At 37.8% G+C, this 23853-nt stretch overlaps 1 protein-coding gene across 5 annotated transcripts in view; it reads right to left on the bottom strand.

Moving 5' to 3' along the window:
* Window positions 1-23853, bottom strand: part of PDE4D (phosphodiesterase 4D) — an 806167-nt gene that overhangs the window by 230878 nt on the left and 551436 nt on the right. The window contains exon 1 of one of the 5 annotated variants that reach the window (XM_060761519.2): window positions 3956-4174. The exons of the other annotated variants lie outside the window; for them this stretch is intronic. Coding sequence (XP_060617502.2) covers window positions 3956-4047 — 92 coding nt within the window. The 5' untranslated portion in view covers window positions 4048-4174. Of the gene's footprint in view, window positions 1-3955; window positions 4175-23853 lie in introns of those variants that run through there. 5 annotated transcript variants of the gene reach the window in all.

The raw sequence follows: 23853 nt of genomic DNA, 5'->3' as shown, positions 1-23853 counted from the left end.
AATTCAAAGTGCTGGTCTTAACCTATAAAGCCCTAAACAACTCCGGCCCAATTTACCTGTCTGAACATATCCTCCCCTATGAACCATCAAGATTGCTAAGATCGTCTAAAGGGCCCCTGCTCTCGATCCCACCAGCCTCATAGGCGCAGCTGGTGGGGACAAGAGACAGAGCCTTCTCAGTGGTGGCCTCTCGACTCTGGAACTCCCTTCCACTGGAGATCAGAACTGCCCCTTCTATCTTAACGTTCAGGAAACAGGTGAAAACTTGGCTTTGGGGATTGGCATTCGACGAATGAGCCATGATCCTGTGATATGGGTGGATGATGATAAATAATGATTTTTGATGACGACTGACCACTGTAATTATATGATTGTATTTTGCTATTTTAATGTTTTAGTGTGATTTAGAATATGATGTTTTAATGACTGTCTGTAATATTGATGTTGGAAACCAGCCTGAGTCCCTCAAATGGAGGTGAGAAGACCGGTATACAAAACTGCTAAATAAATAAATAAATAAATAAATTCCTCTATGGAAGCCCATCAGAAGTTGCCTTACATTATCTGATGGCATCCAGTGGGCTCCGTGGCAGTGTGCTAAGATACTTCCTACTCTCCATGTGATGAGATGGTAGGATTGCTCCTCTTTCCTCAATTAATTCTTCATTCAAGAAGAATATGATGGAGGTAAATATTAGTCTTTATGGAATGAGGACTCCCTGTTTTGTTTGCTGTGTGATGGCTTCTACATGACATCTAACTAACATGTTTGAATATACAGGCAGTCCCCAAGTTATGAACAAGATAGGTTATGTAGGTTTGTTCTTAAGTTGAATTTGTATTTAAGTCAGAACAGGTACATTTTTAAGCCAAATGTATAGAGAGATTAACTTTTGATCACATAGAGTTTAACTCTCTAGTGGTGTCAGTTTTGCTGCTTGTGTCCCAATTCAGAATATTTCGCCTTACTTTCTATTCCTGTAATAATTGGATTTTGAAAAATGTGACTTGTTGTGGAAACAAGGATTAGTGATAAAACTTCAGTGGAGACACCTTTTCCTCAGGATATCTCTTCCAAGAGTGATTTCCCTTCCTAGGGGTAGATTGCTCTTGCTTCCTGTTGTCTCACCCCTATTCCTAACTATGAGTCATTTATAAGTCAGATGTTTGTAATTCATGGACTGCCTGTATGTATCAAAGGGGTGGCAGTGGAGGAATTTTGGTAGTCACGAGATTCTTTGTTGTCTCCCTCACTATTCAAATGGATAATTGATGCTGTAACAGCTGAAAGCACCAGCTCTGATCTACCAAAGCCTAATTATGCAGTAATCTGCACACAATATATATTTTATGTGTAGTACATATGTGTAGGAGACAATGCTAGAGCACTTTATCCCTGCTGGATGGGTTGAATATCCATTCTTCTAAACACACCTGAACTGACATAATTTAATAATCTCGAATAATTAACATGACAGTGGAAAGTCTGTCAAGAATTATGAAAATCAGCATCCCAACTTTGCATGACTAGGGGAACATCTACACTGACCATTTGCCATGAAGGGGGTCCAGATCAGCTTCATAGTGGAATAATGTGAAGTAAGGCCAGATCAATGTGGTCTTGACCCATGATAACAAATATCATGGGGTACTGCAAATTCCGGCCTATGGAAACAGTTGGGCCTCTCCGAAGACGGACGTGGCCACAAATGTTTACATGGCAATCCTGGTGGTTTCCTTGCATGACGTGAGTCCTGATGATAGGTCTTTGCCTGCAATGACATGGGGTACTCAGAGAAGGAAATGGTGAGAGGAAGGGGTGATAAAGAACAACCAATTTTATAGGCAAAACGGATGGTGAACTTCTACTGACAGAATTGTGTGATCCTATGGAAATGGGCCCCTTCATCCATGCTTCAGACCCCAATGTATTCCAAGGATCAGCTTGGGGAGAGGGGCTTCGAAATCCTCAGAAGTTGTTTTTGGAGAGATGGTTGAGAGATGATTGGCTGGAGGAACAACATTCCAATGCTACTTGCAGAGCAGTGTCAGATTTTACCCTGTCTATAATTCTGCTAAGAATTCTCTTTCCTAAGGTAATAGTAAGCATTAAAAGAATCAAGAACATTGTACAGGTTGAACACCCATTGTCTAAAACACTTGGGACCAAAGATGTTTTGGATTTTGGATTTTTTCCCCCAGATTTTAGAATATCTGCATTTGCATATATGTATGTAGTGATAGATTTTGGGGGAAAAGACACAAATATAATAAAAAAATAGCTGAGATAGCCTGAAGGTAATTTTATACAATATTTTAAATTACATATTTTTGTGCATGAAACAAAGTGTATATACATTGAGACATTAGAAAGTACACGCATTGCTATCTCAGCTACCCATGTAGACAATTTTGAGTGTTTCAGATTTAGGAATTTGGGACAAGGGGTGCTCAACAAGTACTGTTTCTTACAAACTATGCCAGCTGTCTTCGGTCAAATTAACTCTATCACAAAATTTTGGCATCAATGAATGTTCATGTTCACCAAAAGTATAATACATGATGGATAAATTATGTTTCCAATTCGATATTTTAGTTGCAATTCTCTCCTCACTTTTCTGGAAAGAAATCATTTTGAAGAGAAAAAAATTAGCTTGCTAAGTCATTAATACATTTGCACAGTAAGTTCAATTGGATGAATATATAGTGCGGAGCTGGCTGTTGCCTAGAAAGAAATTGTGCAATCCTATGCTTGCTGACTTCTGAATTTAAAGGGATTTACTTCCAGATAAATGTGTATAGGATTGTGTCCATGTAGTGCAGTTCTAGACATTTTGCTGAGTAGTAAGCCCCACTGAATTAAATGAGAAATGCTCCCTGCTACTTGAATATTCAATAAGTTTTTGTATTTTCTAATACAGATTAATCCTATTCCAAAATTCCAAAATTTGAAATATTCTAAAGTCCCAAATTATCAACATGGATGGTTGAGATAATGATGTTTTTGCTTTCTGGTGGTTAACTGTACATTAACTTTGTTTCACGCACAAAATGATTTAAATTGTTGTATAAAATGACCTCTAGGGTATGTCCTATATGAAACATAAATTATTTTATATTTATCAACCAATGAAGTATGGATACAATCAAATCTTTTTTATGGGGTTCATGATTGGTGTTTCTACTCATACGTAAGCCTCAATGAATTTAATGGAATTTACTACCAAGGTATACGAATACAAGATTCCAATCTTGGCAGTAGTAGCTAAGAATTATGTTTCATATAATGTCTCGTGTTTCATGACATTTAAAACGAACAAAGCCGACTCGGAGGCTACTGCCAGCATGTTTCTCAACAAATATTCATTAATTAAAGAATTTATCTGTTTGTTCTCATTGGAAACATATATATAATATGCATTTGTTTTATTTACTTTGATGTGTAAGGCACAGAGACGTAAAAGAATATTATTGCTTACACATGCTCCCAAGTCACGTAGCTTTCATTAAGACGCTTGGAAGTCAGCATTTGTGACTGTAATATAAGACAAAGGTCAATGCTATTTGCATAGTCAGAGTGGCATCAAATTTAGTTACTACTATACAGCAATTAACATAGAATGCTGCATTTCCAAAACTTCAGCCGCTTGACTAACAACTATTAAAAATGTTAATTTCTGTTTTTAAAAGTCCATCCAACCTTCAGTTTTAAAATGTTAAGTCAAGTGAGATATACTTATGTCAAACTAATCTTCTAAACTTCTTGTTAAGCTGCTTATTCAGAACTGGCTAGCAGTGGAAAGACAACATGCAAAAGTGCATTGTGTAAAGTATTTTCCATTGTAAACACAACCCTCCCCAGCTTTTCTTCTACACAAGGCAGGCCTTTAGACAAAACTATAGATAGTCTGGATTGTCAACATCCACCCAAACCAGGCAGGCACAATTCTGATACCTGTATGACTTCAATAAAAGGAATCTCCTCTTGTTCCTTGGAGACAAACGAGCGGGGACTGACGTTCCCAGGGGGTCCCGGACAAAGGCCATTTACAAGCTGGGAGCAATCCCGGATTGCTTGGCGAGGCACTGCAACAGAGTCAGAGGGGTGCCTCGTAGTAATCATAAAAGCACTTGTAGCTGTCTAATGGAATGTGCTTTCCTCGGGCTGTGCTTTGGCAGCACTGAAGCTGGCTGCCAGCGCAAGGTAGAAAGGATAACCAGGATTTCCTGAGTGTGACGCATGCCCCAAGCAAGAACACTGCCTGCGTTCAGGGGCCTTATCTCATTATTAAAGTGAGAAACTCTCATGGCAAAGCTGTTTATAAATATAGCCCTGATTAAGAGAAAGAGCCAGAGAGAGAGAAACCACAAGGGCTGCATTGCTGAGAAGGGCACAGGAGAAACACGCTGAAATAGTTAACGTCTAACTTATTCTTTGCTACTAACAAATTTTGCTTTCAATAAGGATATATGGATGTACTTTTGGTTGAAATCAAACAAAGCAAGATGAAACATGCAGTTATCCATGGCCTCTTTTTTGTTTCAGGACCAACTTGAGAAACTGCAAGTCACTTCTGATGTAAGAGAATTAACTGTCTGCAAGGACGTTGCCCAGGGAATGACCAGATGTTTTGATGTTTTACCATCCTTGTGGGAGGCTTTTCTCATGTCCCCACATGGAGAGTTGGAGTTCACAGAGGGAGCTCATCCACGCTCTCCCTGGATTTGAACCTCCAACCTGTCAGTTTTTTAGTCCCGCCAGCACAACGGTTTAACCCATTTCACCACTGGGAGTTCCATGGAAAATATTCATTCTCTCACTCTCACTCTCAATATCTCTCCCCCCCCCCCCCCCATATCCTATCTTCCCTCCAAGGAACATATAGGTCTTCCTAGTTTTAATGCACAGCAAATTAGTGAAGAAGCTCATGGTGACACTGGTGACCAATGAAATTCATGGCTGTGGAGATTTGAATCCAGGTCTCTGAAGTCCCTGTTTTTACACTCTTAACAAGGAGCAGATATTGGATAACCTGTTTACCCCTGAGAAAACCCCTATGAGTAGCACATGCTGTGTAGGGCATAAGCTGGTAGGCATAGGATGCTGTCTTCTATTTTTTCCTTGTGCGGGAAACATGCATATATTTCCTCTCAATTTCTCTCTTATCTCTCCCTCCATAATAAATACACACAGAGACACACACAAATACACTCACAAACACATTGCAGGTAATATCTGCTTACCTAACACTCTCTGTCTCCTCCTCCTCCTCTTTCTCTTCCATGCACACATGTATACTCACTCAAAGACACAGCTACAAATACACATTCTGCTCAATATCTATTCCCCCACCCCATCCCTTCCACTCACTAAAACCCTTCTCACCAGGTTGGAAAGAAGAGAAAATCACTGCAGGTTAAGTATCCCTTCTCTGGAATGCCTAAACTCAAAATATGGATATCTGAGATAGTGTCACGTTTGTTTTTTGTTGGTTCAATGTATGCAAACTTCTTTCAAACACATAATTATTAAACTATTGTATATAAAATTAACTTTAGACTATATGTAGAAAGTATTTGAAAAATATATTAATTTTGTATTTAGAATTTGGTGGCATATCCAAGACAAATACAGTTATTCAAAAGTTTGAAAAAAAATTCAAAATTCCAAACCAAGCATTTCAGATAAGGCATATTCAATCTGCATATCATCCTGCCACAATCCACATATTTTCCTAGACTATAAAGAACTGGAATATTCTTTCCACTGCATCCTGCTATCACCTACAGTTTGTCCCTCAAATTGGGCAAGGTGGGATAGAATGACCACAACTCCCTTTAGGGAAACAAAAGGCTCCATTTTAGGGTTGAAAAACAGCAGAGGTGAGAATACTTCTTCATCTTCTTCTTCTTCTTCTTCTTCTTCTTCTTGTCCTCCTCCTCCTCCTCCTCCTCCCTCCCTCTCTCTCTCTCTCGGCCACAATTGTGGCAGTTTATAATATACTTTATACTAAATTAACATAATTATCCTCAACAAAGGCATGGAATCATGAAAGTGCATGTTCACCTCACTGCACACTTTAAATTGTAGGTGTGGTGGAACAGCTTCATGTATTATCCTAATGGTCAACCCACATACAAATGACTCCCAGATGATGACTGAGGGAGATACCTATTAGAATTTATGTCTCTATCCACCTAAGTTTTGTTTCTCCCCTCCAGTTTTGGAGGAGCATTCAATTACGTAAGTAAGCAGATTTTTGTTCCAGTGGGGCGTAATGATTAGTGAGGCATCAGCCACTCTGGGAGAGAGTGTCTCATACAAGTGGATTATTTTCAGACCTTTTGGCAGCTTTTCCATCCAGAAGGCCTTGCGCCTTTCTCTTATTACAGTGAATGACTTTGACAACTCCACTCAGCTTACTGCAAAGCGAGGCACAAGAAGAACTCCTTTTGCAGGTGACTGAGCTCCGGTACACTTTAAAGGCCCAGAGTACATTTTCAGAGGCAAGGTCTGACTAGCTGGAATTAGGCTGGAGGAGGACATATTGCAGCAGTTGTGAATGGAGGCACTGTAAAACTACAAAGACAAATCGATTCTTAAAATATATATTTTTAAAAATCCTTTCAGGAAGCAAAAACATACCCAACTTCTCTGATAAGGTTTGTCTATCTCAGGTATGGGCAAAATGAGTGCGGCCCCTTCCTTCCTTCTCTCTTTCCTTCCTTCCTCCCTCCCTCCCTTCTCTCCCTCTTTCTCCCTTCCTCCTTCTTTCCTTCCCTCTTTCTTTAGAAAGGCATCTCCAGACTCTAAATAAAGGACCCAAAACAATATTTTCTTGGTATACCTGCCTTATACTCGATAGTTAATGTTCTGACAAAAATGAGCTTCCCTTAATTTACTGTTTCCATTGCTTTAAAATTAAAAATTCTACCACTCATCAATTTCCTTTAATTTAATGAGTACATACATCTTCCCATCTCAAAGCTGTGCACCTGTACTTTGCAGGAAGAGAATGCTGCAGGTTAGGATAATAATTGTTGAACATTATTTTATGGTATTTCATTGCAACACAGACTCCAAACAATTGTGTTCCTAATTGCAAAGCAATCTTTTTGTTCTCTAGAGGAACCACTTACCACCAAACATCATAATATAAATTTCACTGATTTACATATTTTCATAAAATGCTACTGAAAAGGAACAAACTGAATATGAATGCTTTTTTGTTCAAACGACAGTGACTATTATAATTTCTAGATCAACTATCACAAGTCCAATCTGGAGCATGTATTTGTTTCCAAAATTAATCTCTCAAACTTCTCTAAACAATAGTAACCTTCATGGCTTTAAACAAAGTTAATTTCATCTTTTTACACAGTGGCAATTGTTTACCCATCGTACTCCAATTTGTACTTAAACCAATTAGCACAACCAGTCTCACTGAGATTAAAGAAAGAAGCTTATTACAATTAGGATTATTATGTAAGAAATCTAAGTGTTGGCTTGAAATAATAAAAATGCTTACCTAGAGCAATATGCACTGAAATCAATGGGAACTCTGAAGTAGTAAATGCTTAAGGTTGGAAACTGGGTTCAGCTATGCTTACTCCTATGGTCCATGGTACTCAGTTGCAGCATTCCAAATATTCATGCCATATAATTGATAAATGTATGGATAAATTGTGTGAGAGAATGAGAGGCACACCTGTCTTTATCGGAAATTCCATAACCAATTGGAATTAACTGCACCATAACCTTATTGAAAAGTTAAAAATGATATCACATCTGTTTGGCAAATGTGAATCTCCATGAACAGAGAAACCACCTTTTGAAAACCACTAGTCAAGAAAAGCATGACCTTGTTAGAAGTCAACTCTTTGAACAAATAATATTCATAAGCATTCATGCAATGGCACACAGATAACTCAGCTGTTAAACTGAGGAACCATGTCTTTAAATTGCCAAGAATAAAGACATGCCACTACAAAAAATATATTGGTTAGCATTGGATGGTTGTTTCTTTGAAGATTAAATTTGCAGTTGCAATTGCTCAAAAAGATACAAACTCCCTTGAAACCTCTTAGTTAAAATATGCACTCAAGAGACAAAGCAAAGAAGTCTTCTTTAAAAATAACATCTCAGATTTCCTAGCAAACTTCTTGTATATATTCAACAAACCCGTCCATAGTCTTTAAGTATAGTTGTACTCAATGAAGTCCATAAGTCATATTTCTCTACTAAAGTCCAAATGGTAATATGCACCCACTTCCACTGAGGTTTAAAAGCATACTCTATAAGAAAAATGTAGTTCTGTGTCTGAAGCCCCACCCACACCAAAGAGGTACAGTCAAACTGGCAAACCAAATTGTACATACAATATAGGTTAACAATTCTACACATTTACAAACAGTAGAGTCTTGGAAGGTTGCTATTTCCAAGATTCTTTATGTTCCTTAACGTTATATTCAATACTCTCACCTTCCACACACAAAAACATTCTTTTAATTTACAATGTTGTACATTTATTGCTGTACAGTAAGAAATCTGTCCCTGCTCCTGTAAAATATGCTTTCAATGATCAAATTTCTGGTAGACACTGAAAATTAGTCACACTTAGAATTTTTAAAGGGCATCTGGAAGTCAATTAAAAAGATCACAAACTCCCAGCTTTTGTTCCTGTTTTTTCCTCTTTTCTTTAGAAGATCCATACACACTTTGTTCATCCCTGAATATTTTCTAATAGCTCCCTGTACAATTTTTATACCATCTCTCCAAATTGGTTTATTTTAGCCCAATATCAACTTGAAAAGAACAGGAACAAAATCAGAGACCTTTCAACCAGTTTGGATGCACTCATATTTGCTGTGTTTGCTTTGCTTTGGTTACTTTGTTGGCCCCTGTTCTTTCAGTGCCTAAACTGTATTTTTTAAAGTTCAGCTTAACTTTCCATCTACTGTAATGCTAGAAATTTAGGAACTGAAATAAAATGCTGTGAAGGGGCAGAAAACCATTTGAGGGCACTGCCCTCATTTTGCCCTCCTGTAGGTGCATCTCTTCCCTTCTTGTCCTTTGTAGTCCTGAACTTTCATAGTAGAATAGCAATGTGTCCCATTGAGCTACAGGGATTGGGGGGGGGGGGGGGTCACTAGAAATCAGACAGAGAGCTTTGCACCATTTGCCCCAGATTCCTGAGTTTAGCAATCCCTTTTACAATAAGATGACACATGTTGCAATGTTACATAGATTCTGTAACAGTCTGCAAAATTATACTGGATTATACAGAAAGATCCAGGGTGGTGGGAAGGGGGGCATTAAATATTAAGATTATGAACTTTCCTTCCAATTGTGCAAGATTCGTTTTTTTCATTTACTAGCTATAAAAAAAATAGCAAAATGTTGCAACTGATCTATGTTGATGAAAGACAAGAAGCTGTGTACAAATGGGAATAACTTTATGCCTTACATATGAAAGAAAACATTTATATTTGCTTTCGGTTAAAAAGCAAAATCTGGAATTAAAAAGAAAAACCTCTGATACCAAAGTTTCTTCTTTATCCCAAGTAATGGACGTCTGCACATCTACTAATAATTCCTGTAATCTCAATATCTTTTTGTTTCCTGTCACTGTTCCTAGTTTTTGTGCCATCTTGCCTGATGAAGAACCCTGGAAAACTTGGAAGTTTTCACATACTTATAGCATTTTAGTTGGTCCTAATAAATATACTGACTAAACGTGTTTATAAAGAACAGAGATGGAGAACAGAGGTGAAGGGTTTCATTTACATTTTGCCATATAGTAAGATCCTTGCCTCATTAAAAAAAACTTGTGTAATTCAACAACATCTATTTCTGTTTTATTGACTATTCTAAAGCCTTTGACTGTGCGGATCATAATAAATTGTGGCAAGTTCTTAGTGATATGGGCATACTAAATCACTTTGCCTCTCTCCTGAGGAATCTGTATAAGGACCAAGTAGCAACAGTAAGAACAGACCATGGAATAACAGACTGGTTCAAAATTGGGAAAGGCGTATGACAGGGTTGTATACTCTCCCCCAACCTATTCAATTTGTATGCAGAACACATCATGTGATGTGTAGGGCTTGACAAATGCAAGGCTGGGGTGAAAATTGCTGGAAGAAACATTAACAACCTTAGATATGCAGATGACACCACTTTGATGGCCGAAAGTGAGGAGGAGCTAAGGAGCCTTCTAATTAAGGTGAAAGAAGAAAGCGCAAAAGCTGGGTTGCAGTTAAACATCAAAAAACAAAGATTATGGCAACAACAATGATTGACAATTGGGAAATTGAGGGAGAAAACGTGGAGGCCGTGACAGACTTTGTATTTCTAGGTGCAAAGATTACTGCAGATGCAGACTTACTTCTTGGGGGGAGAGCAATGACCAATCTCAATAAAATAGTGAAGAGTAGAGACATCACACTGGCAACGAAGATCCGCATAGTTAAAGCAATGTTATTCATTCACCATTGTCACCTACGGATGTGAGAGCTGGATCATAGGGAAGGATGAGCAAAGGAAGACAGATGCTTTTGAACTATGGTGCTGGAGGAAAATTCTGAGAGTGCCTTGGTCATTGAGAAGATCCAACCAGTCCATACCTCAGGAAATAAAGCCTGACTGCTCATTGGAGGGAAGGATAGTAGAGGCCAAGTTGAAGTACTTTGGCCACATCATGAGGAGACAGGAAAGCTTAGAGAAGACAATTATGCTGGGGAAAATGGAAGGAAAAAGGAAGAGGGGCTGACCAAGGGCAAGATGGATGGATTGCATCGTTGAAGTGACAGGCTTGACTCTAAAGTAGCTGGGGGAGGTGACGGCCAACAGGGAGCTCTGGTGTGGGCTGGTCCATGAGGTCACGAAGAGTCGGAAACGACTAAACGAATGAGCAACAACAACAAGAATTCAACTACGTGATCAAATTTAGTCCATCTGACATTTCTAAACTTCTTGGACTCTGGTTATGGGATTATTGCTTCAGAAAACCTCACAGTGCCTATTGTTTAATGTGGGAGAATCAAAATTAAATATGAGGAAAGATGGGAAATGATGCTTTTAAAGCAAACTGAAATATATTTCTCCCAGTCATCTGTTTAGTTGAAACTATACCAGTATTTCTCTTGCGTATGCTTACTTGGCTCTATCCCATTAAAACAACAACAACCAGACATACTCTCATGCAAACAACTTTTAAAACTGAATAATAACTAGAGGAATAACTCTTTCATTGCTGTACTAGAACTGCTGTATATTAATGTGGTTTCTCTCTAGTTCTAAGCACAAGCAATAGTTCCAGTGCCCAATCAGTAGTTTCAAGAATAAGAAAAGCAGGAAAGCTGCTCTTTCTTACTTCCAAAATGAGAAATGACTAAGGTTACTCTTGCCTTTATTTAGATTATTTAAAATAATCAATTTAAGGGCATTCTTATAGGATTTCTTTTGAAATAGATCTTTAAACAGGATTAGACAGCCTCCTGCTGTTGGGTCACAAGTCCAATCTGCCCCAGCCACCATGGCCATTGAGCCAGGGAATATGGGAGCTGCAGGCTAGCTACACTGCTTACCCAGTACCACAGGTCAGTGGTTCCCAAACTTTGGTACTTTGGATATTATGGACTTCGGTTGTCAGTAATCCCACCCATCATAATTTGTTTGAATTCTGGAACTGAGGTTCAAAATACCTGGCAGACCAAATCACTGCCATAGCTACCATGAGTCCTGCTTTTGACATCAAAAGTGAGATATAAATAAAATTCCCAGCACCAAGAACAACAACCCACACCTGTAGAGTCTGAGCCTCTCTCTTTCTCTTTTAAAATATTTAAACCTTCAATATTCATGGCTAATAACACAAATCTATTTAGTTGTTTTCCTCAATGGAAAGACCCAATAAGGAAAGAGCATAGAGTGATGCCTTATATTAATTTAGACCACTATTTTAAGGTACGCATGGGAGGTCTGATGCTATAACTAAGGGCTCTTCTACACAGCTATATAACCCAGAATATCAAGGCAGAAAATCCCACAATATCTGGTTTGAACTGGGTTATCTAAGTCCACACTGCCATATATTCCAGTTCAAAGCAGATAATGTGGGATTTTATTTAGCTGTGTGGAAGGGGCCAAAAATTCAAGCAGTTGCTGAAGCTGCAGCATTTTTGCAAGTTCCCCAAGACTAGCATTTGTCTAGCAAGATAAAATTAACAAAAGTCTTCCCCAACATAAAGAAAGACCAGTGGCTAACTTTTCCCTGCCACGTGCTTTCCATATTCTACACTTAAAGAAATCAGCACCAAGTGCCTGACTAAAATTGACTGTGTGTGACATAAAAGAATTATATTTACAATTCTTTTTGGCATCCGTTTAATTTGAAACTTATATTTGAATCTCCTTAAAACATTACAGAAAAACATTATGGGAAGGCAGCATGTCCTCTTGACTGAATCCACTTTGAAAATGTTATCCCCAAGCATATCAAAGTGCCTGCTAATCATTTGCACATGTTCTTTGGTTTCATCTAAAATTAGGTTTCCTCAGTGGTTTCTGAGATGTCACTTGTCCTTGGAAGATCACCATCGGTTAAACATAAAGAAGAAAAAGAGCATTGTTATGTGAAGTTATTCACACAGCATGAAGAATGACAATTTTTGTCCCGAGATATTTTCTACATCAGGAATGGGCAGAAGGTAGATCAGGGTGTACTAAACACATGGTTATCATTTGCTGAAGATACTATTGTGGTTAAACATTACATGAAGAGTGGAAAAACTGTGCTTTTCCCAAGCATAGTCAAACTACACCTCTCATCTGTCCCAGCCAGTACAATCAATCAACGGAGAGGAATTATGTGAGCTACAGTGCAAAGCCATCAGCAGGACCACACCCCTACAGTCATCAGATGAAAAACTGGAGAGAACTCCTATACCTTTAATAGTAGTGTAGAAAAGGAAATTTCCCCACTTACTTCTCCGCTAACCCTTGCACTCTGGCAATCGGATGTCTCAAAAGACCTTTCCCATATGTTCAATTAGCAGAATGAATCTCAACCTGTGAGTCCCCAGATGTTTTGGCCTTCAACTACCAGAAATCCTAACAGCTGGTAAACTGGCTGGGATCTCTGGGAGCTGTAGGACAAAACACCTGGGGACCAGGCATGAAGCCCCCCAAGCCCCCCTCCTGAAATTCTCATGGTGGTTCGCTATAAGGCCTTACTGGTACATTATTTAAACTGTTATGTTTATTCATATCATGATCTGATCACCATGCTCAATATATCCCATATGCATGGGGGATTGGGGTAATGATACAAAAGGTTTGCTAGGGTAGACCCTCTTTCACTCGGACTCAGCTCCCCCCCCCCCCGAACCAAACTCAGCCCCCCCCCCCAAAAAAAACCCCAAAATCCTGGCTACGGGCCTGCCAGGGACCCACAGGTTGAGAACTACTGAAATGTATCATCAAGTAAAAATTACAGGAAGTCTCAGTGTTTATCCAAATTAGCTCTAAAAACAAAACAATGTGTCCAACAGTGCATATTTTCAATGCACAACATATATTGCATTCAACATTTCAGAAAAATAAATATCTAATAATGAAAGGGCAAAATCATAGTATCCTACCTGTCTGATGCCACAAGTGAAATAAAAATGTTTTCAACTTACCTGCAAAGAAAAAGAAATATGTTATTGTTTTATTTCAAATGGAAATCTTGCTGGAGTAGCTGGCATAAAAAATTTAAATGCGCTGCCATTTAATCATTCTGTACCTTGAAACAAAATGCTATAATTTTGTGGAACTGAAAATGTAAAAACAAACAAACATTGTATTATTTACTTGAGCTCCTAAATACCTGAATGGCAGCAGATCCTGTCTGATTTTAGAAGCCAAGTAGGGTCAGTCCTGGTTAATAGTTTAATGGGAGACTGTCAGTGAATGCCAGGTGCTGTAGACTATATTTCAGAGGAAGGAACTGATAAAATCATTTCTGGGTAGTTCTTGGCTAAGAAAACCCTATGGAATTCATGAAGTCTCCCCAAGCTGACAGGCTCCTTGAAGGTACATGCACATACATTATTTACTTATTTGCTAAGGCTAGTATACACCCCAAAGTTGATGACAATAGTAGACACAATATTATGAAACACTTCTGTATCAAATTTCATAAGACTGTGTTTACTATGTATTTCCCACTGAGTTCAGTAGGGTTGACTTTTATACTTTGGAGTAACAATATCATTGAAATACATAAATACATCTCAATAAATCAAAGGGCTTGAATCAAAATAATGGGTCTCTGTCTCACAATGTGTGTTCATCGGGGGCCATTAGGGGATATAAATAAGAAATCTATTATCCATTCTGAAAGAAAGGAACTTCAAAGGGAGATTTTAGTGTAACCCAACCAAATTAGAACTCAATAATGACTTCAGTCATATCATCTGTGGCTTGAAACAATAGATGTTTGTCCTACAGGAAAAGTGTATACATCTATCTCTCTATGATTCTTCTCTTCTCTCAATGTAGGGGAGCACAGCAGTTTCCAACACAACAAAAATAGTTCCAGTGAAGACACAAGGAATCATACATATTATAATACCATATAAAATTGACCACTTCATTGATATTAAAACACTAATTATTACACATCCCAACACTTTTTAAACTTCCCATCATAACAAGAAGTTAGTTGCCAAAGTTCTACTAGAACTGAAAAGTCTTTTCCTGTGTGTGAAAAGACAACAGGGAGAGAGATTGGCTAGCCTTCTTTGAAATGCAGAACTACTCTTCATCCATAATCTGGTACAGCTATTGAGAAGATCCTCTCTTATATGTCCACCAAATGTAACTTTTATCAGTGGTAGGATTGGGAGAAGAAATTCACCTGCAGATCTAAAAACCTGAGCAAACTTAAATGGTAATATTTCACATATATTACACATATTTCAACTTTGAACTGTTTGTCACAGTTGAATTTTTCAACTGCTACTGAACTTACTGACCAAAAGGTTGGTGGTTTGAATCTGGGAAGCAGGGTGAGCTCCTGCTGTTAGCCCCAGCTTCTGCCAACCTAGCAGTTCGAAAACATGCAAATGTGAGTAGATCAATAGGTACTGCTTTGGCGGGAAGGTAATGGCACTCCATGCAGTCATGCTGACCACATGACCTTGGATGTGTCTACAGCCAATGCTGACTCTTAGGCTTTAGAAATGGAGATGAGCACCACCTCTCAGAGTCGGACACAACGAGACTTAATGTCAAGGGGAAACCTTTACCTTTAATATTGCATGCATCTGATGAAGTAGACTCTCACCCATGAAGGCTTATGCTAGAATAAACTGGATTATCTGTACAATCCCTTTTTCTCATAACATTCTGTTTCCCAACTGTTTACCATCTGGGCATTTGAAAACAGAAAAGCTTTAAGTAAATAGGAAGGCTATTTAGAACTTTTAGGATACAGAACAAGCAGCATGAATTCTGTGCAGAAGACAACATGGCTGCTGTTGTGCATTTGTTGGTAAATTACCCTAGACTACTTGATTTGTGCACATATATAAGAGAATGAAAATGGTTCAGGAACATTAGTAATGATGGTAACTCTATGACTGATTGACTCCTACAAAAGGGGAATACTTGCAAAAGGAACTGAATGGGGGATCAGAGTTAGAGTTTTCTTTTTGATAGGGTCCTGATATAGTCTCTATATTAAGAGTCAATGTAGTGCAGTTGCTAGATTTGAGCAAGAGGAGTGGGGAGTCTTGTATTCAAACTGCCAGGAACCATAAAGCTTTTTCAACAACCTTCAGGAAATCATTCATTCTAAACTTGACCTGTTTCAAAGCCAGGTTTTCATGAAGTTATAAACAGAAGAAAAAACCATGTATTTTTGCCTTGAGGTTGTTAAAAAATTGGTGAGAAGTAAGCATAACAATCTCACAAGGCACTTGCATACAAAAACAATGCTTTCTTCTCTTCTCTAAAAAAATTATTAAAATATTTTAAATTAAAACATTAAGGCATTTATTTGAATACTTTTTGTTGTGTTGTAGGGCTAGTTCACATTTCTCATTCGCTAAATAGAATCTCTGCCATTTTGCACTCATTTGTTCTCTAACTAGAGAGATGTGTAGGTAAACTGTGGGAAGTGTAAATGAATGTGTGTTACCCCTTTTTCCTGTGATGGTGATGGAGAATCAACTGTTGTGTAGTACCGTTCTCCACTAGATGTCCCCGTTTCTTGTGCAATGCTTTATTGGATATAGAAGATGAATGAAGATTAAGCAGCTGAGTAAGCCTAGCATCCAGTTTTCTTAGTCAATGGAGATGAGGAAAATATAGTATGATAATTTCCTTTCAAAATTGATTTTTTAAATAAAAAAATCCCTGTTAAAAATGAATACATTTGTCAGTAAATCCATGTTGAAACTAAGCCAAAATAAATTTTTCATCCATTGTGCTGGTCGAATTCAATAGATCTACCTATTCTTAGCAAGGAATGTTGTGCCTGGGTTGTTGTAGGTTTTTCGGTCTATACGGCCATGTATCTAGAAGCATTCTCTCCTGATGTTTCACCTGCCTCTGTGGTAGGCAGGCTCAGAGGTCTGTTGGAAATTAGGAAAATTGGGTTTATATATCTGTGGAAAATCCAAGGTGGGAGAAATAACTCTTGTTGGAGCTAGATGTGAATGATTCAAATGGCCACATTGATTAGCATTTGATGGCCTGACAGTTTTAGATGTGACTTGTTACTATCTGGGAAAATCCTTTGTTGAGAAGTGATTAGGTGTCCCTGATTCTTTCTTGTCTGGAGTTCCCCTGTGCTTGAATCTTGTTCTTTATTTACTGTTATAATTTTAGAGTTTTTTAAAAATGCCAGTAGCCAGATGTTGTTGTGCTTATCTAATATTTGGCTATTAAGATGAGAAATCCTAAAAAAAAAAAGAGGGTGCAACTATAATTCAAGAACAACATAATTAAACACACATCCAAACCCAAACTTTTTAAATAGTTAAACAGTCTGCACCAGGGTTGTTGGTTGATGATTGCTTTTATATTTTGTTATAATGCTGGTTTTATTCTGTGTTATGCTGTTCTTTATGCATTTTAATGTTTTATATTTTAACTATATTGATCAGGCTCATCCCCATGTAAGCCACCTGAGTCCCTTCGGGGAGATGAAGGTGGAGTACAAAAATAAAGTTATTATGATATTATTATTATTATTATTATTATTATTATTATTATTATTATTGAAAGCATACTGGGTTTTGGTCTTTAATTGAGCTATAAACAATGCTGAATGTAGCCTCAAAACTGGTCTAGAAGATTGGACAGCAACTTTAAAATGTAAAGTGAAACCCAGAGTGGATCCAGAATGGTCACAGGCCTGAACTGAGACTTTTAATTGTGTCAGTTTATCCCACATTCATTTTAAAATAAATTCTTTCCATCCCTGCTAGAAAGATAGTATGAATATGGATAAATTCTTACTGAAAGTGAAAGGAAATGAAATTATACCCCTTTGCTACTTGTCAAAGAAGGCCTGTGCTTAGTGTATTTTGGCACCTTCACTTATGAGGATGCATTAACTTTTAAAATGCAGCAGTGTGGCATTCTAGCCCTCAAGGATTCCCACAGCAGTTTATTGTAAGCTAAAAATCAAAACACCATTCCAAATAAAATGGAGTCATAAAATTGAGTTATACCATAAATCATTCCATGAGAATTCAAACAGGACCAGAAATCAATGCACCCAAGCGATGCTCAGCAGTTCAAATACTGAAAGACAGCTTTTCCCCCAGATGTTGAGAAGGAAATTGGCCAGACAAATATCCCTTCAAAGGGAATTTGACAGTGAGAAAGCCCTCGGACAAGTTCTTACAGGAGAGAGGAAAGGGCTGCAACATATGATCAACCATGACAAGGGTGGGGGGGGGGGGGGGAGAGAGAATCATAAAGTTGGAAGAGACCACAGGAGCCAATTAGCATACCTTCTGCTATACAGGAATAGAAAACGAAAATGAAACTCCCCCAAAGGTGATGCAATATTGGTTTGAATATGTTTAAAAACAAGGAGCCCATCAACCTTGTAGAGATTATCTTCTTCTTGACTCAGAATCACACCTCTGTTACAGGAGTCTGTAAAGATTCAACAGATCTGGCACTAGTGAAGGACAAGACTATTGGCTCCAAAAAAATTTAGTAAATTAGGAACCTTTTTTGCCAGTGGGATTTCCTGGCTCCCCGGCTGTTTCCCCTCCTTTAAGACACACAGATTTTTTTTAAAAAAAAAAAATCAAAAGATATAAAAATAAAATATAGAAGTGTGAGTTTCTCTGGAACTGAAATTATCAGCACATGCCTAATGGCCTTTACATGGTTTTATATAACAGTCACATAACTTACATTTCTGTGTTCCCAGCCCACAAAAATGTTAATGATTAACTCTTGTGAAAGCAGCATGATGGAAAGCCATTGACTGATATAATACATGAGACAGCTTTTGCATATGGAAAGGTTCAAACATCAGCACTCATGTTCATTTATTATTTAGAGAAATGGGGGACCAAGGATAGGAGATATTTTTGGAATATAGTTTCTCAAGGAGCACTTCTTCAAAGCATTTGTGGTAGTCCCCCCACCCATTTGTTTAGGGTTGATAGAAGCTGAAATCCAAGAACATCATAAGAATTAGCTCTTCACTACTCCTGCTTTTGTTGAGATTTTAGGATTTTTAATACAGTATTTAATATATTATCCTAATCTAAAGAGTAGACCCAGTTAAAGGTCATTGTGTCAGTGGGATTTACATAAATGCTGATGAGCTATTCAGTGATAGAAACTGAATTTAGGTTCACCATCCATAACAATTCAAACCCAGGTAGTCTAAGTCAAACTATACACATCATATAGCAATATAGTATTTTTACATAATGTCAATCCCACTCCAAACTCCCAAAATGTACAAGGACTAATAGAAGATTAAAACAGTGGATGCTAAAACAGTGGATGTGACTCTTAATGAGGCATGCCACATTATCACAGGATGTCTACACCCTACACCACTGGAGAAATTATATTGTTTAGCCAGTACTGAACCACCTGACCTCCACTGGGAAGTAGCAGCCAATAACAAAAGGACCAAGGCAGTGGCATCTTCAACCCATCCCCTGTTCAGATACCAAACAGCACGCCAATGCCTTAAATCAAGAAGTAGTTTTCTAAGATCTACAGAGATACTTGTAGAAACCCCCATCTGCAAGCAAGAGTCCAAAAGTGGCAGGCAGAACTTCAGCCCATGGCTAATACTGAATGAGAGACTCTCCAGTGCACAAAGAAGACTGGGCAACTTGAAAGGTGCTGAGAAGACTGCGCTCTGGCACCATGAGGTGCACAGCCAACCTTAAGAAATGGGGTCACAAAGTGGAGTCCACAAAATGCAAGTGCGGAGAAGAGTAAACCACATGCCACCTATTACAATGTAGTCTGAGCCCTGCCATATGCATAATGAAGGACCTTCTTACAGCAACACCAGAGGCATTCCAAGTGGACCACTATTGGTCAAAGAACATTTAGTATAATGCCAAGTTTTTAAACTTTGTGGGTTTTTAAAATACATTACAACTGTACCCTCAGTTTGCTTCTGATACGATAAATAAATTAATAGAAGATTATCCTGAACAAAATCTTTGTAAAGAGCTGCTTAATACTTTGCTTGAAAGAAATCTGTCTGCTCAAAAATCCTTTCCTCTGAAGTTGTTTCATTATTGAAGGCACCCAACTCACGATGGTGAATTCACTCTAGGTTTCATCCTAAAATTTGAAAGGAAGTATCCAAGGTGCTCAACCTGTTTTGGGGAAAAGGTCTGGCACCTTGACTAGCTTTCAAAAATCCAAAGAAAAAGAATCACATAATTATATGTAACATATAGGTGGCAGGCTCAAAACCAAAAGCTTTTAGGCTTTTATTAATTCTAAACAGAAATTACACCGTGCTCTGCTTTGGATAGCTGCCTTATTTGATCTTGTACATTTCAAAGCTGTCTCTTAATGCCCATTTATAAATGCTTGTTAGAGCAATGTCTTAATTAGTTAGTAAATGCTTTGGAGAAGGTTTTTTAAGCAGGGCTATTTGGTTTTAATAAAGAGTGACTGCACAGTAAAATCAGGTTTACATAGGGTTGCCCAGAGCTGCTGGGGTGAGGGTTAGAAAACTATGTTATATTGAGAGAGTACCGTATTTGTCTGGTTCAGAGCTTGGAATAGTGACATTGTGTGGGCTGTGAGATTCACAGCCCAGGAGAATTAGGAAATGTAGTCTGATGGGCTAAAGATGCTCTGAAAAAAATGCCTTTTGGTCTACAATTGTCTCAGGATAGATACATTAAATCTACCCTTCTTTAGGTTCTACAACCAAATTGGACATTTCTTGACTCTTCCCCAAAATATTACTTCTAACCTTGGTTTTTCTAGGTATTTCTTTTGATTTGTTTCATAACTGTAATGCTATTTAAACACTGGAGGCTTTGTATTTAATAATGGCAATGTAATAAGCATACAATTGCAAGGCTTATCCAATGGCCAACATCTGTTGCTCTGTAGCTGGTCCTTAATATTTGCTTTTTGCAAGACATTTGTTGGTTAAGTCTTAAGATCCAATAACCATGGGCTAATGGCTGTTTGTCTAAGCTGCTATTGAGAATTAATGAGATGTTAAGGAAATATACAATCCTATTCTGTGCTTACAATTCATGTATCTTGCAATTTATCACAGCTTTGGCCGGTTTCAGTTTGGGGTGAGGCTGGCTAAAACTGTTAGTATCTCTCTAGTAATTTATTAACATATGCCACAGTTCATACCTGTAGGCTAGGTGAGTTTAGAGTGTTTATTGTTCATATTTTCTACTTTGGCAATTGAATAAAGAACAACTACAACCACAGAACATGTTGACTCACTTAAACAGACTTATTGGAGAAACATATATTTTAAAATAGCTCTTTAAAAGTGAATGTGGTTTGATCTCATATAGGCATCTTGGAACAGACAAAGTAAGCAGTCTTGCTGGATGATAAAGACTAACAGATCTTATGTGGCATACACCTACTTTGATCACAATGAATTATACCAATTGAAACTGCTTTGTCTTTAATGTGCCACTCAACTCATTGTTTTTGTTTGGTATTACCAACTAACTACTATTCCCATGCATCAAATGGTTTCTTATTGTTGTTTTTACCAAACAGGGAGTCCATACTCTCTGTTTTATAAAAACAATAATAAGAAAACATGTGATGCTTGGGAATAGTAGTTAGTAATACCAAAAAACCAAACCAAAACAAAAAAAAAACCCAAGGAGTTGGGAGGCACAGTAGACTTGGTTCAAGCAATCCAGGCATTAAAATGATCTTTTAAATAAATTCCTACCTCAAAGCTACCTATTATTTACCTACCTACCTACCTACCTATCTACTTGTTCACAGATTTTGGTATCCATGGGAAAGCGGGGAACCAAATCCTAGCACATACGCAGTCTCATATATACAAAGGGATATTGTAGCATCTTGGAGACTAATACAATAAAGTTGGCAGCATACATAAGCTTTAGTATCAACTTTGTTCTCTCAATCACTGTCTGAAATACTACAAGATTCCTCTGCATGCTGATATTCCAGACCAACATGGTTATATCTTAGATATATACTTTCAGCTATTTCTGCCTCTTTCAATAAAATTTCCACATAATCCCCTCTTTTAATGGACTATTTTTTTCTAATAATCAAATCAAACACTTTTGAAGTCCTTTTCTCCCCCCCCCCCCCTTTTTTTTTGGTCAAAAATCTATAAGGGGTTTCCGGTTTTTTCAAAATGTCTCCACTGACCAGTCTCTTATCTAATAATAAATTAATTTCTGCTCAATTGATCAATTCATCATGTAGATACATCTGGATTCCAACATATGTTTTTGGGGCGGGGGGGGGGGGTGAATATAGACGTATTTACATCAAACTGAGTGCCTGTCTGTCAACATAATCTAAAATTTCACTGAACTTTTAAGAACCATCTATCTGAATGCCAAAAGGCCAATCCAATAGTAAGAATAACACCTCACTTTGGTTCAAGTTTACAAGGCTACTCAGAAGGAACAAAGGACTGCATGTAGCAATAAAGTAATGTTTCTTTCCTCAACTATGCCATCATCAATCCAAGAAGAGCTCCCAGTCCACATATTAAATTGACAGAAGTGCAATAAAAACTGTAATGGTATTTTCTCTTTATACCAAAAGAAAAGACATCATTTTTCTAAATGTTGGCTAGTGGAGGAAAACTATCATTTAAACACTAGAGTATCATAAGAAATTACAGTTTAGAGAAGTCAACCTTCCAACGGATAGAAATTTATTCATTGATCCTGCAAAAAGGGAGAGAGGTTGTTATAATTTTAAGAGGACTAATTTCTATTTCCAAAGCACCAAATAATGCTTTTACTGGAAGAAATGTGTTTATCTGCTATTGGTAAATCTTTTATTAAAAAAAACCAAACAAACAGGAAACAATCTAGGGCCCTTGCATCAGAAAAAGGGTGAGCTCCATTTTTTCTTGGTCCATTTCCAAACTTTGAATGATGTTTGTTTGCTTTCAGTTCCCATTTGTAAAAAATTTCTATCCCTCAAAACATGTTTTCTTCAACAAAGCTCATCCTAGTGCATACAGGAAGTATGTTGGCCCCCATTTATTATTTCTTTCTATTTTTAGAGGCACTAAAGCACAGCTAATCACTACACCATGGTTTGGTTCTCGGCTGCTACCAACAGGCTATTAGTATTGATTCATTTCCATAGATACCATTTTGACAAGACAACGAGAAGGTTGATGGCATGAAATTATTCTGTATGCAAGGTCTTTCTGCTCCAAGTCTAGTGCTATTAGCCAGTGGTTCCTGATTATAAAAACGGTTTTGAAAAAAGAAGAGATATTACTGTGTTCAAGTCTCAAAGGTTCCAGGTACACTTTGTGCCTCTACATCAGTTACTGTCATTAGTGTGTGGCATCCTTGGTCACATGGCTTCCCACTAGTGACATCTGTCCTGGCTTCACATTTAAACAATGAAATGAAAAGCCAGTTCCAAGTATGAAGCAATACCATGTGAGAAACACAGTTCTCAGAGTCCCTGTGTGTGTTCATTACGCACAAAATTGTAATTAATTTCACCTGACATTACATATTTTATCAGTTTGCTCTTCATGGAAGTATACTATTTTCTGAAATGCACTGGGTGATTTCTGCTAAACAGAAACAATCCCTTTGAGAAGAATATTCCTCTTGTAGTACTGTATTATTACTGTTGTGTGCCGACAAGTCTTTACTGCTTTTGTGATGTTTTATACTGTTTAATGTTTTTAATCTATATCATGTTTTATGTATACTGATTTGTTGGAAACCACCTTTAGTCACCGATTGGCTGAGAAAGGCCGTATACAAATACAGTAAATAAATAAAATAAATAAATGCAAGTCATTTCTGACCTATGGAAGCCCTATGAGTTTCATGGGGTTTTATTGAAAAGATTTGTTCAGAGAGTTTGTCTTTGCCTTCTCCTGAAACTGTGAGATGTCAGCCAGTAGGTTTTCATGGCTGAGTAGATATTCGAGTTGTGTTGTCTGGAATGGTAGTTTAATGTCCAAACCACTGCATCATGCTAGCTTTCAGCTGGCATTGCTTCAGGAGGTATAAATGGCAGACTCAACACCAAGATAAATGTTTATGGTGTCCATTACAGCTGCCAGGCAGATCTGCCAGAGGCCTCATCAAACTTACAGCGGATCCTGA

Source organism: Anolis sagrei, chromosome 2, assembly GCF_037176765.1.
Source record: "Anolis sagrei isolate rAnoSag1 chromosome 2, rAnoSag1.mat, whole genome shotgun sequence".
Taxonomy (NCBI): domain Eukaryota; kingdom Metazoa; phylum Chordata; class Lepidosauria; order Squamata; family Dactyloidae; genus Anolis; species Anolis sagrei.
This window is presented reverse-complemented; position numbering and strand designations above follow the sequence as displayed.